Source organism: Schistocerca gregaria, chromosome 1 (genome assembly GCF_023897955.1).
Source record: "Schistocerca gregaria isolate iqSchGreg1 chromosome 1, iqSchGreg1.2, whole genome shotgun sequence".
Classification (NCBI taxonomy): domain Eukaryota; kingdom Metazoa; phylum Arthropoda; class Insecta; order Orthoptera; family Acrididae; genus Schistocerca; species Schistocerca gregaria.
The window spans coordinates 591,589,965-591,603,065 of NC_064920.1; the positions used below are offsets into that span (position 1 = coordinate 591,589,965).

The 13,101-nt window shown below is 36.9% G+C and overlaps 1 protein-coding gene across 2 annotated transcripts in view; it reads right to left on the minus strand.

The window, feature by feature from the left end:
* LOC126357744 (ATP-binding cassette sub-family C member Sur) overlaps positions 1-13,101 on the minus strand; it is a 546,341-nt gene that overhangs the window by 24,590 nt on the left and 508,650 nt on the right. For both annotated transcript variants that reach the window (XM_050007483.1, XM_050007484.1), the window contains one exon: positions 4,556-4,743. In XM_050007483.1, coding sequence (XP_049863440.1) covers positions 4,556-4,743 — 188 coding nt within the window. The remainder of the gene's footprint in view (positions 1-4,555; positions 4,744-13,101) is intronic.

Here is a 13,101-nt window from a genome sequence, read left to right on the forward strand (position 1 = left end):
TCAATGAGTAGATGTACTATCCTGAAAGTGTCGGTATCCCAATGGTCTTGAAGAGGTGCCTACATGATGTCCACTTTATAGCACCACAGATCAATTTCCCCAGAATATTATACCCCCCCCCCCCCCCCACACACACACACACTAATCACATCATTACACCATATTGCATCTTTCATCTTTATATATAATAAATGAAAATGCAAATGCCTGTCTTTCAACACAATAGCATCTGACAGCATGCACAAATATGTACCACTAATCCAGCATTGTCCAGTCACTTACTTTTATATCATCCTCCTCCCATCCCTACCCCACCAATAGGGACTGTCACCAGTCAGCCACCAACTCTGAAGGCCTTTTGACATGTCAAAATATCAGTCATTTTTATTGCTTTTCTTGTCAGTATCTTCCCATCCTCAATGTCAGTATCTTCCCATCCTCAATGCCACTAGTGAGTGATCGTTTACCATGCTGAGTTGGAATTATTGATACATTCCGTGCACTTTAAATGTCATCCACTTTCCATTCTCATTCCCTTACCAACCCCTGTACATCACTTCTCATCAGGACTGTTACCATTGAACCAAATAACTGTAAATACCACAAATACAACCCTATTATTCTCTGTTTTTTTACCATTTTTAAGGTGCCCTATTCCTAGATAATTCCTACCTACTAAACTCGTAGGGATGAAATGTCACTAGTTAACCTAGCTGTACCAAAAACTATAAATTCAACACTAATATTGGTCTTTTCCAATTATTTTAATATGTCACCTTCTTCCCACTCCCACTCTTAGCAGTATTAGGGGTATCTCCCCAGTGTATTTTTCTTTTTACTTGCTCTAGACTTTTTAAAGTTAAATGAGCATGTCACCACTTTGCCAATTCTCATTGATTGTATAATTTATTACACAGTAACAGCAAGCTTCATTTAAAATAAAATAAACTGGAATTGGTCTGAGTATGCTTTAGATGTAATGCCTTCCTCTTGCCGCTGCCATTCCTAGGTGTTCAACATTATCAGGGCTGTGATTCTTGGTTATTTTTACATGTCATTCTCTTCACAGCCCCATCCCACCCCTGATGGCACCAAGGCCGTATTGCCTGAACAGAATAGTTTTTGATGGTACTGAGCCTGGTTGAATCTGCTTAAGGGATTGCACAGTTACACTCACATGTCACCACTTCTAAAATTGGATAATTGAAACTCCTCCAGGCATTCCAGAGCTATCATGGAAAACACACACACACACACACACACACACACACACACACACACACACACACACACACACACACACACACACACACAAGTTTTGGTTATGCACCAGTTCATAGTCTCAGCCCCTCTGATATTTAGTAAGTTGTTGTCTTTACTCCTTAAATTATTTACTTTGCACCAAGACATCCCAGGCCATATTAAAATTAAATTCCATCAGTGTACTAATTAGGTTACTGCCACTGTGCAAGTGTTATGTTTTAGTGCTGGCTTTCACTTTGAGTTAAAAATGGCAATATAATGTGAGGAACTATTCTTATTGATAATGACTGCATACCATCTGTGTAACACACACTCCACAGAAGTCCAATTTTATATATATGAGGGTCGTCCACAAAGTAAGTTAGGTTTCTATTTCTATCTGTGGCAGCACTATGATCGCAGTTCCGAGCATGTGCAGCAGTTACTCTGCTCAGTGAAGAGACATGTACACCATTTTCAGATTGCTGCTGCCAACGTGTGCTTTATACTGCTTCTTTATAATGTCAGCCGTAATTGGAAATGCCACTGCACATGAAATCAGATCTCTGATTCATTTTCTAAATGCAAAGAAAGTTAAACCAAAGGAAATTCATCGACAAATCTGTGAGGTTTACGGACAAACTGCTATGAGTGATACAATGGCAAGAAGATGGGTCCAACTGTTCAATAAAAGATGTGATCAAGTGCACGATGAAGAACAAAGTGGACACGTGTTTGTGGTTACTGATGAACTGGTTTACACAATTGAAGAGAAGATTAGGCACAACTGTAAGTTTACACTTAGTGACCTTGCTATGGAAGTTCCGCAAATCTCACGATCATTAATTCGTGTAATTGTCACTGGAAAACTGAAATTTTTGAAAACTTTTTTAACATGGGGTACCCAAAATTCTTACTGAACAGAACAAAAAACAACGGATGGGTACTGCACTTCAGTTTTTGACACGTTACAATGAAGGAGGCGATGGTTTTCTTCCTCAGATAGACACGGGGGAATAAACTTGGGTACTGTATGACACCCCTGAAACAAAACAGCAATCAATGGAATGGAGGCACATTTCAATCCCAATGAAGGTTAAGCCTAAGCAAATCTTGACACCTCAAAAAGTCATGTACACCATTTTTTGGGTCAGAAAAGGCATTTCGCTGACCAATCAAACAATGCACATGGTTACTGTGAGACCATTAAGAAATCGTGCTGCACAATACAGAACAAACGCCAAGGATTACTGTCAAAGAGTGTTGTTTATTTCCATGATAATGCCTGACCTCACAAGGCAAATGTAAGTAAACGACTTTCACAGGAATTTCACTGGGACCCATTTGATCATCCTCCGTACAGCCCGGACCTCACTCCTAGCGACTTTCTTCTCATCTTACACCTACAATCTGTCCTTGGTGGTCAACACTTCAGCAATGATTATGAGCTGAAAGAACATGTTACCATATGGTTGAATACACAGGTGGCAACCCTATATGAAGAAGGCATATAAAAACTTGTGCCACGCTATGACAAGTGCCTACAAAATTTCAGAAGCTATATAGAAAAGTAATTTAACAGTTACAGATTTTTGTACAATAAATTTTTTTCTGTATCTGTACACGTTTGTTTTACATCACCAAACGGACCTTACTTTGTGGATATACCTCATATAATCGAGAGATGATGATCAATGAACCAGGAAGTGCTCACAGAAAAAAGTGTGTGAGAAATGCTTAAAAAACATTTATAGTGAAGGTAAATGCTCTATTTATTTAGAAGGAAATGTAAAAGACAGTCTGCAGCATAGAAGCAACAACAGAAAAGAAAAAATGAAAATTTTGAACTTATTAAATCTGGCAATATAACAAACACATCACTACCAAAACTAAGGAGCTGGACACTTGTCTTATTTGAAGCAGCATAAAATACTAAAATGTTTTCATCCCAGTGGAATCCATCCAAACACTACAGTAGCGAACATGAAAGTATGTTACACCCGCAAGCACCTATAGAAGGTAAGCCATTACATTAATTTAAAAAATAATAAATAAAATGAACTGTAATAGTTTTTGCTGTACACAAATATTACTGTGCCATAAAATGATACTTAGTAAAAATCAGTTTCAGAAGTTTTTAGAAAACTTCACAGCTAAATAAATAGTAAATTCAGTACATGCATTATGTCATAGTGTATTCAGAAGTAATAATACAAAATCATTTAATCCATCACAGAGGCAGTGTGAGTATCATATAAATGATATATAAATCATATAAATGATATAATAATAATAATAATAATAATAATAATAATAATAATAATAATAGGTATAATAATCTGTAAAATCAAAAGAAACTTTGAAAATTCTCAGCTTATTGAAATAGAAGGAAAATTCACCAAAAATAATTCTAGTAATTTTTATCAAACTATTAAACACATACTTCACAGATATCAGGCACCAAGTATTTGATTCAAAGATGAAAATGGCAAAATGGGATTATATAACAAAGAACATTGTGAAATTTTAGCAACATTTTTTGAAAATCTGTTAAACTGTCCGGTTCTAACAGATAAATTAGAATTTACAGTGACACCTCAAAATCTAGAGGAAGATTTCCCACCAACAGAGTTAGAAATTCATGAAGCCATCAAAACACTCAAAAACAATAAAGCAAGTGGTGAAGACACCATTACAGCAGAATTATTGAAGTGGTCAGAACCAAAAATCATAAAGGACCTACAACATTTGAGAACATTTGGAAAACTGAAAAGATTCCAATTGAATGGAAAACAGCATTAATCCACCCGCTACATAAAAAGGGAGACAAACAAAATGTCAGTAATTACAGAGGAGTGTCACTTCTTCCAGTAGCATACAAAATATTATCAAAAATTCTCCAGAACAGAGTGGTAGATACTTAGACAAACAACTCGGAGTTTATCAGGGTGGTTTTCGAAAGGGCAAATGAAGATTAACGTTTTTCGGACTCCTCTACCAAATGGATGGAAATAGACTTACAAAACAAATACTCCTGATTTCTGGAAGGAGAAATCGAGAATAGCATGGATTACAGAAGTAAGGAAAGATCTAGAAAGAAACAACATCAAAGAATCAGGAATAGCAGAAAGAAACAGTTTTAAAAATAAAATTCTAAATTTGGAAGGTTTTCAAAGTAGGAGAAATAAACAATCGAGAACAACATGGACAGAAGAAAGGAAGAGACTTCATGGGGAGAAAATGAGAGAATACTGGAAAAATATGAAACAACAACAAAGGAAGAAGAGGAACTGAAAAAAAAAGTTTAACTTACCTTATTGATCCACTGAACATAATCACATCTTGAGGAATGACTGACAGCCTTGATCGTAGGACTTGAAGAGGAACCAATGATATATCTATGCCATCAATTTTTATAGTGCCTTCATGTACTTCAATCATATGGAAGAGTGACATTACAAGTGACGATTTACCACTGCCCGTCCTTCCACAAATACCTAACTGTTACATGAAACAAATCAACAATTCTTACAATATACTTAGAAGAATGTTGCTATCAACTACCACACAAACATGAAAACACAAAGGTGGAGGCAAAGATGTTTCTTATGCATTAAGAAAAATATCATAAACTTTTAATGTGCATGGCAATATTAAAAAATAAGTAATAAATCATACTTTACACTCACAGGAAGCACAAACCACTCAAAGCACAGTGGGGGGGGGGGGGGGGGGGGGGGGGAAATATTAGCAGAATTCAGTTAATAATAACAATAATAATAGTAAACAACATTTGAGTAATGTCAAAAATGTTGACAGCTGATTGGAATAAAGAAAGGGAATGTCCTAGATTTATGATCATCACACAATATGAGACAGATATGGAAAGAACTAAGAGAATTCAAACAATCCTTTCCTCCAGCAGTTCCCACTGTACATGATCCATGGAAATACAACATGAGCATGTTAACTACGCAGTGTAATTACACCATAATAGTAAGGAAAGTTTAATAATTGGCTCTATGTTCTACATAGGTTCTAGTACTTGTGAAGTTGTGAAAAGAAAAAAAATTGCCATATTTGGTTTGACACGTGAGGTAATCTTAAATAGTCAGAGCTCCTATTCACTAACACTAACTCTGTAACATTCTGGTTGCAATTCAGAACACTTTACAGACCTTACCACAGGAACAGAACATATAACAACACTCACCATTTTGAAATAGCTGCCTCTAGGTATTCCTCAAAATGGCAGTGAAGCTGTAGGGAGGAAACTATCTAGGTATTCCTCAAAATGGCAGTGAAGCTGTAGGGAGGAAACTATCTGTATAACAGTTCATAGGTATGAGAGTCAGTCATAGCAAATCAGAAACTCTGGTATCTACAAAAAAACATAGTTTTAATCTAATCCCATCAAGACAACTTTTTTTATCTTGTCCCACTCCAGTTCTCACACTTTATGTCTCCTGGTCCATTTGGACCATAATTATAGCCTTAAAAATACGTAATTCCAGAACATTATTGTGCCTGTTCTGTGGCCTGCAGGGTACTCAAGAAGGCCCCAACTTAAATTCAAATAAATCTTCAACCAGCCCCCTCTAAAATCTTGTCTAGATTGACTTCAAGACAGTAGTTACACAGATTGTCCTTCCAGCATTGTGTATGGTTGGCTTTTTCTGAGAAATAACAACTATCATTGCATCTGTTTTCTCTTCCACTTACTGTAACCTTCTCTAGTGTGTTGCCTCCTAGCAAGAACTCTCTCTCAATCTATAATTTACCATGCTGATGTTCAAATACGTTCTCCTAACATATTGGGAAAACTTCTTTCAAACAAGCCATCACAGCCATGCTGCAGTGATTAGCACTAATGCTACATATTGTTGGAAAATGAACAACTAATCCTGAATCTTACAGCTGATTTGTCAGCAACAATAATTAACAAAATTGTCAGCTGCAGTTTGCCGTAGTAATGTTAGGGCTAAATCAGAGGACTTAATTGTAGTCAATCCTTCCAAATCAGTAAAAAGATTTTGGAGATGCTGCAAGCTTGGCAGCTTCAATCTAAATACCTCCAATAGTTTCATGGTTTTGGAGACAATGGACAAAAGCAATCATACAAGCTAATAAATTCAAAAGCAAACTGTTAGTACAAAGCATAAGTGCAAGCCAAGATTTGAAAGAAGAGGGTTAAGTAGACTGAGAAGACCTTATTGCTAGCACTAATCATTAAAAAAAGGGGGGGAGGTCAGGACCTGGTGTGGAGTACTTTTAAATGATTATCACAAGGTAATTGGTATTCTAAGCAAATAAAGGGCTTTTTTGGAGAAGAACACAGGAAAGAAAATCATTTTGTTATAATTGGGGGTCCAGAAAAGAGTTTGGAGAGTGATCTTAATTGTAAAAGTGAGGATGAATCAGAAACACCACTGATAATCCAGCTCACACAAATGTGAAACTTGATGTATTTTATCTATCAAGAGAAAATGACTGCTCTAACATCAGATATGGTTGTGGAAGCAGTTGGATTCAGCAATGTGAGAGTGAAATAATGGAACATACAAAAATGAAACTGCATAAAGAACAAGAAAACCATCACACACTGAATAGTTAATTTTAGGAATTAGTGACTGCAGGTAAGATTGACTACAAATGAATGGCATTCAGATTTACTACTAATGCTTTTTTCTTTCTCTTCTTAATCATTTCCCTGGATGTGGAGAAACTATTTTTCTTTGGTGTCCTATATTAACTTATTCTGTTATCATTTGGCTCAACTTATTTAGATTTTTGAAAGGGCAGTGTGGTTCTCCCTTGGTGGAGGTGGGGTGAAAGTCTCTGCAGCAGAGATAGTAATTTGAACTTAGCTGTAGCTGGATAACACATAGGTATTTTCTTTTGTACATAACCAGACTCAAAAGATTGATTGCAGCACTTACATTGCAAACAGCTATTGATTACACCATTCTTTGGTCATGTAAACGAATACCTGTCTTTCATGTTAGAGGTATGTGGTGGGATTAACAGAAAAACAGTGAATCTTAATAATAATATTGCAAGCATAGGTTTCAAAGGGAGAGAAAAATTGTGTAAAGAAGTTCCAGGAAAGATAATCAACATCTCTATAAAACAAGGAATGTTCAGAAAATAAGAGTATTGTGACCACATATGGTTTGAGGATTGGCAACAGTGATTGGTAGAGGGGGGTCCTCTGACCAGAACAAGCATCACAGGAACATGGTAGTACTTAAACCCACACTGTAGTGTCCAGTTGCATGAAATATGTTGGTAGGAAATCCTTCCAAGAGCGAGCTACTGGCTCTGTTCCACTTCCCACTTGCGGAAGGAATGACGCCTACTGAAGATATTTCTTGTATCAAAACTGTTTACAATAAAAGTGTTATGAACAGAATGAGTGTGTTTAAGTGATTTATGGAGTTTTGTGCAGTAGAGAAAATGTTCATGATGAACAGAGGAGTGGAAGATTTGGTATTTTGATTCATGAGTTGGTGAAAAACACAAGGAAACTGTTCATGAAGAGTGCTGACTGAACAGTGGATGAAATTTTGTGATGTTTCCATAACTCTCCAGAACTCTCTTATATGAGACACTCACAGAAATATTGGGATACTGGAAACTGTGCAAGATGGGTCCGAAAACAGCTGATAGAGTGGTACAAGAAAAATCAGGTCTGTAGCGTCCGGTAATTTCTTGAGCAACTTGGATTGGAAGGTGACGATTTTCTGAGCTCTGTTGTGACTGGAGATGGAATGTGGATGGTTCATTACACACCTGAGACAAAAATACTACCTCCACAGTAGTGTCACATGAATTCCCCATCTGCCAAAAAATTCAAAACCACTATTTTGGTCAAAAAAAATCATGACCTCATTGTTTTGGGAGCAAAGAGGCATCATTTTGGTTGAATTTGTGCTGAAGGTGGAGACCATAAATGCACAACGATATTGTGAGACCCTAAAAAACTCAAAAGGGGCGTTCATAACAAAAGGAGGAGAATGATGATAAGGATTGTGTTTGATGCACAATAATGCATGTCCTTACACAGCTTTAGCCACCAATGTGCTCATGTGCTCATGGGCTCATTTGGGTGGGATGTTTTGAATCATCTCCAGGATTACCTGTCTTGGCGCCATCAGATTATCATCTTTTCATCTATCTGAAGGTACACATGAGTGGAAATAAATTTCAACTGATGGCAGGTGCAGAAAGAGGTTCTGAAGTGGGGGAAGGAGCTGGCAGGAGCATTATTTGAGAAGGTCACTAAAAAGATGGCAATTATATGAAAAAATAGACAACAAGAAGTGTCAATAATATCCCTAATTTTTCTTCAACTGCACTATTTCTAAAAAAATATATTTAAAAAATCTAGTACAACTACTTCCCGAAAGGGCCTCATATATTTGGGCAAGCAGCAGCTGTTTTCAAAGTAGCAGCTTTCTTTCTCATTTACTTCATTAAATTTAGATGGCATGATTTTGAATAGCACCAAGCATTCAAAGTCATTTGAAGGGCATGGACTGTATATCTGACCTTTCATCATGTTGTGTCAGGGTCAAAATTGTCATCTTCATAAGTAGCATCAGACAACTGTCTTACAACCTTATAAGGTCCAAAGTAGGACCTGAGGAGCTTCTCAGAGAGACCAACCTTCTGAACAGGAGTGAAGGTCCAGACAAGGTCACCAGGATGGTAAGCAATAGGGCAGTGGCTCGTGTCAAACCTTTGGCAATCGTTTTCTTGAGCCTGAAGCATGCAGAGTCGAGCTAACTGCCAAGCTTCTTCAGCTCTCATTAACACCTGACTGATGTAGTCATTGTCCACATCATCAGGATGTAACGGAAACACAGTGTCCATAGTTGTCGTCACCTCACGCCCATGCACCAGGAAAAATGGTGTAAATCCTGTAGTGTCTTGTTTGGCGGCTTTGTAAACAAATATCATGAAAGGTGATGAAGAACGTAGCGGCAAGGGAACTTATAAGAAGATCACTGCCAGGGCGAACATCAATCATTAGGAGTCAGAGTATGCAGGAACAATGACTCGTTACAGACTAGGAGGATGTAACACCGAGACGCTATTCTCTTAAGGAGGGAGCAACAGATTTAGTTTCTATGATCACCTTGTCACTTTTTAATATATGCTGTACTCATTCCATATCCGTGGAGGTTCTCCTTCTTCATGGGATCTACAGACCATCATGAATGAATGAACAGTTGTGCATGAGAAAAGTGTGAGTGTGTGTGTCTGTGTGTGTGTGTGTGTGTGTGTGTGTGTGTGTGTGTGTGTGTGTGTGTTTGTTGTATGTTTGTCTGTGCACACACATAACACTTGGCCTAACAAAGTACAGAGTTCTATTGCAATAAGGGGGACCACACACAAACCCTGAAAAACGCCCCCTACCACAACGTAGCCTCTTCTGTACTTCAACGTTGGCACTATACAAGATGGCAGATAATGTTCTCCATGTATTCATCAAATCCAAACTATTTCATCAGACTGCTACAAGGTGTAGCATGTTTCATCACTTGTTTGCAATCATTCATTGCCCATGACATCACTCATTACACCACCTCAAGCATTCCCTAACATTGGCTAAGAATTGTCAGGCTTATGATGAGCTGCTCGACCCAATAATTTCAAGCATTTTTTTTACAGTTCACAATCACACCACCAACAGTTGACTTGAGCAGCTTGAAGTGAGTTTAAATATCCCTGAATAATTTGTTACTTAGATGACATCCAGTAGAAAGTAGTCCACATTCAAAGTCACTGCACTGGGCTCTCCTGACTGAGCCATTCTGCTGTTACTGCTTCTCTATACTCCATGGCTCCTTTTACACTGATAGGTCCACCTGTCACAATATCTAGCGGTCATCTAGGGGAGTCTGGATACTTTTGATCACATAGTGTATGTTCCAAAAGAATGCAGTTTATCAGTGAAAGAGAAAATAGGAAATAAATTTCGATGAATAAAAATGTGGTTGTAGAGAAGAAGATCCAGAAACTCCAGTATCATTTATTCGCTGTGGAATAAATTAAAATATACATCATAAACATAGTCATTTGAATACTACAATGAATGAGGGTAAAATTAACAGTAGCAAGAATGATGCATGGATAATATATGGAATTAAAACACTATGTGAGCATGAAAACCCTCTGCTAACTCTAATCAGCAATTACTGTAAAATCCTCCATTCATTCTTAACCACCATCTCCATTTCAACTCCAAGGAAAAAACTACATGAATAAACAACAGAATAATCTAGAAAATTATTAAATAATAATAAAAAATTAACAATTAAGCTTGTTATGACATAAAGAATCCTTCCTTGCAAGGGTGTTGCATTTTTGTGTCATAAGATTTTTAGTTTCCCAAACAATGATTTATGATTCATACAATGAAAGGCCTTAGCAAAATCACAAAGAATATGCCAATAGGATACTTTGTCTTGTTTATCTCTGTCATAACTTATTTTGTTAGAACATATTTAAAAGAAAATTTTCTTCATTTTGTAGCCAGGTGCTGTCATTACAAATTTATCAGAAAATATTCCTAGATTATGGGTAGATACAGTTGGCATAAGATTGTCATGATTTTTTTGGAAACTGTACCATATCCATAACAATTACCAATTCTTATTATCTGCATAATGATTTCGGAGCCTTCTTAGGGGCTGTATTTTTAGACATTAATGTCTGTTGGTGATGTACATAGCGTGTATCGCAGTAAATCTAGTGCCTTGAATCCTCTTGTTTATTACCACTCCCCAATTTATTTTACAAGAGTTACTTCAACAGTGTGATATGAGCTTTTTATCATATACATACATCTACATCTACTTGGATACTCTGCAAATCACATTTAAGAGTCTGGCAGATGGTTCATTGAACCACCTTCACAATTCTCTACTATTCCAATCTTGTACAGTGCGCAGAAAGAATGAACACCTATATCTTTCCGTACAAGCTCTGATTTCCTTTATTTTATCATGGTGATCATTTCTGCCTATGTAGATCACTGTCAAATAAATATTTTCACATTCGGAGGAGAAAGACAGTGACTGGAATTTCATGAGAAGATTTCACTGCAGCAAAAAGCCTTTGTTTTAATTATATCCACCCCAAATCCTGTATCATTTCAGTGACACTCTTTCCCCTGTTTTGCGATAATAGAAAATGTGCTATGCTTCTTTGAGCTTTTTCGATGTACGCTGTCAATCCTATCTGGCAAGGATACCCCACCACACAGCAGTATTCTAAAAGGGGTTGGACAAGTGTAGTGTAGGCAGTCTTCGTAGTAGATCTGTTTCATTTTCAAAGTGTCCTGCCAGTAAAACACAGTCTTTGGTTAGCCTTCCGCACAAAATTTTCTGTGTGTTCCTTCCAATTTAAGTTGTTTGTGTTTGATTTCTGTGATTTGTAATTTATATTGAAATAATAGAAGTCCATCTTTGTTATACAGTTTGTTCCTTTTGTTTTGATGGAACCTATCAAATAAGGATATTTCAAGGTGATGGATATATCAAGCTGCACTGTTTCACTTTTCTAGCAGTTGTTTTAGCTGTTACTATATTTACTTTGCAGCTCTATTTTTTGAAAGACGCTGCCATAAAAAGGGATTAGTGAAATTATTGGATAACACTGAGATGGGATGGATACTGTTTTCACCATTCTACTTGCTATAGGCCATAAACATCGTAAGTAGCTTCTTATGACCACGTAGCCTCTTATGACCACAATTTATATTTAGATTATACTGTGTTTGAGGTGACCAGGTGATGGATGATGTATCAGTCAAACTTGTGAGTAGATGCCCCTCTCCTCTGACTGACCCTTCACATTTCACAGAGTCTTTTATCCAAAGCTTGTTGTATTGCTCAAAATTTGCATGATACTTACATCAGCATAAGGCGGTTCTCAAAAAATCATCCATATTTTCAGCCTAAACTGAGTAATAAAGAATGTGGTCCAAATTATTTCTTGCACCTCCAAATACAACTACATGTCTACCTTCACCAAGACCTTTCTCCAAGTGCATAACACAGGTGACATTATGGAATCCTGCACCTGACCTAGAAATATTAGTTACCCAGTAACCACCAGTCAAAGAATTCTGTCCCAGTTCTGATATTTCCCCCATGTGACTACCATCTAGCAGTGAGAGTTGTTCTGCAGAGTTAAGTGTTCTGACTACATTGATTATAACAATTTATATAATTCCTGGATGTGCTCTAACAAAAGTGTTTCTAGCTAAATTCCAATGCATTCTAGAAAACCTTCAAAAAGAAAACAAGCAAAAAGTTGTGATTGCAGCTGACTTCAAATTAAATATGTTAGTTGTGAGCAGTGATTCCACAAAATTTCATGACTCATATCAGAAATCTGGTTTCCAGTTAAACTTTTACAATGGCACTAGGACAATACAAACTGCCAACTTGAAAATACAAATAAGTACTGCTTAGAACTACATATTTTAGATCATTCAACAATGTTCACCAAACCCAGCTAAATTAATTCATCCAGGAGGATATATAAAAAGGAATTTTGCAAAAGTAATATCGATTTATTCCCAATAAAATAAATGTTTCAAGTTGGAGCAAGTTCTTCTTCTTCTTCGGTTGCACAACAGCCCTTGGTGAGCTTTGGCTTCTTCAATGATTTTCCTCCACTATTACATCATCAGTCCATCTTCTTCTAGGTCTTCCTTTTTGCCTAGCTGAATGGATCACACCTTCCATCGTTTTCTTTAGAATTCTAACCTCTGCTATTCTCTCCACGTGTTGTAGCCATTGTATTCACTGTGATTTCACAAATGTTACTATGTGCCTACCTTAT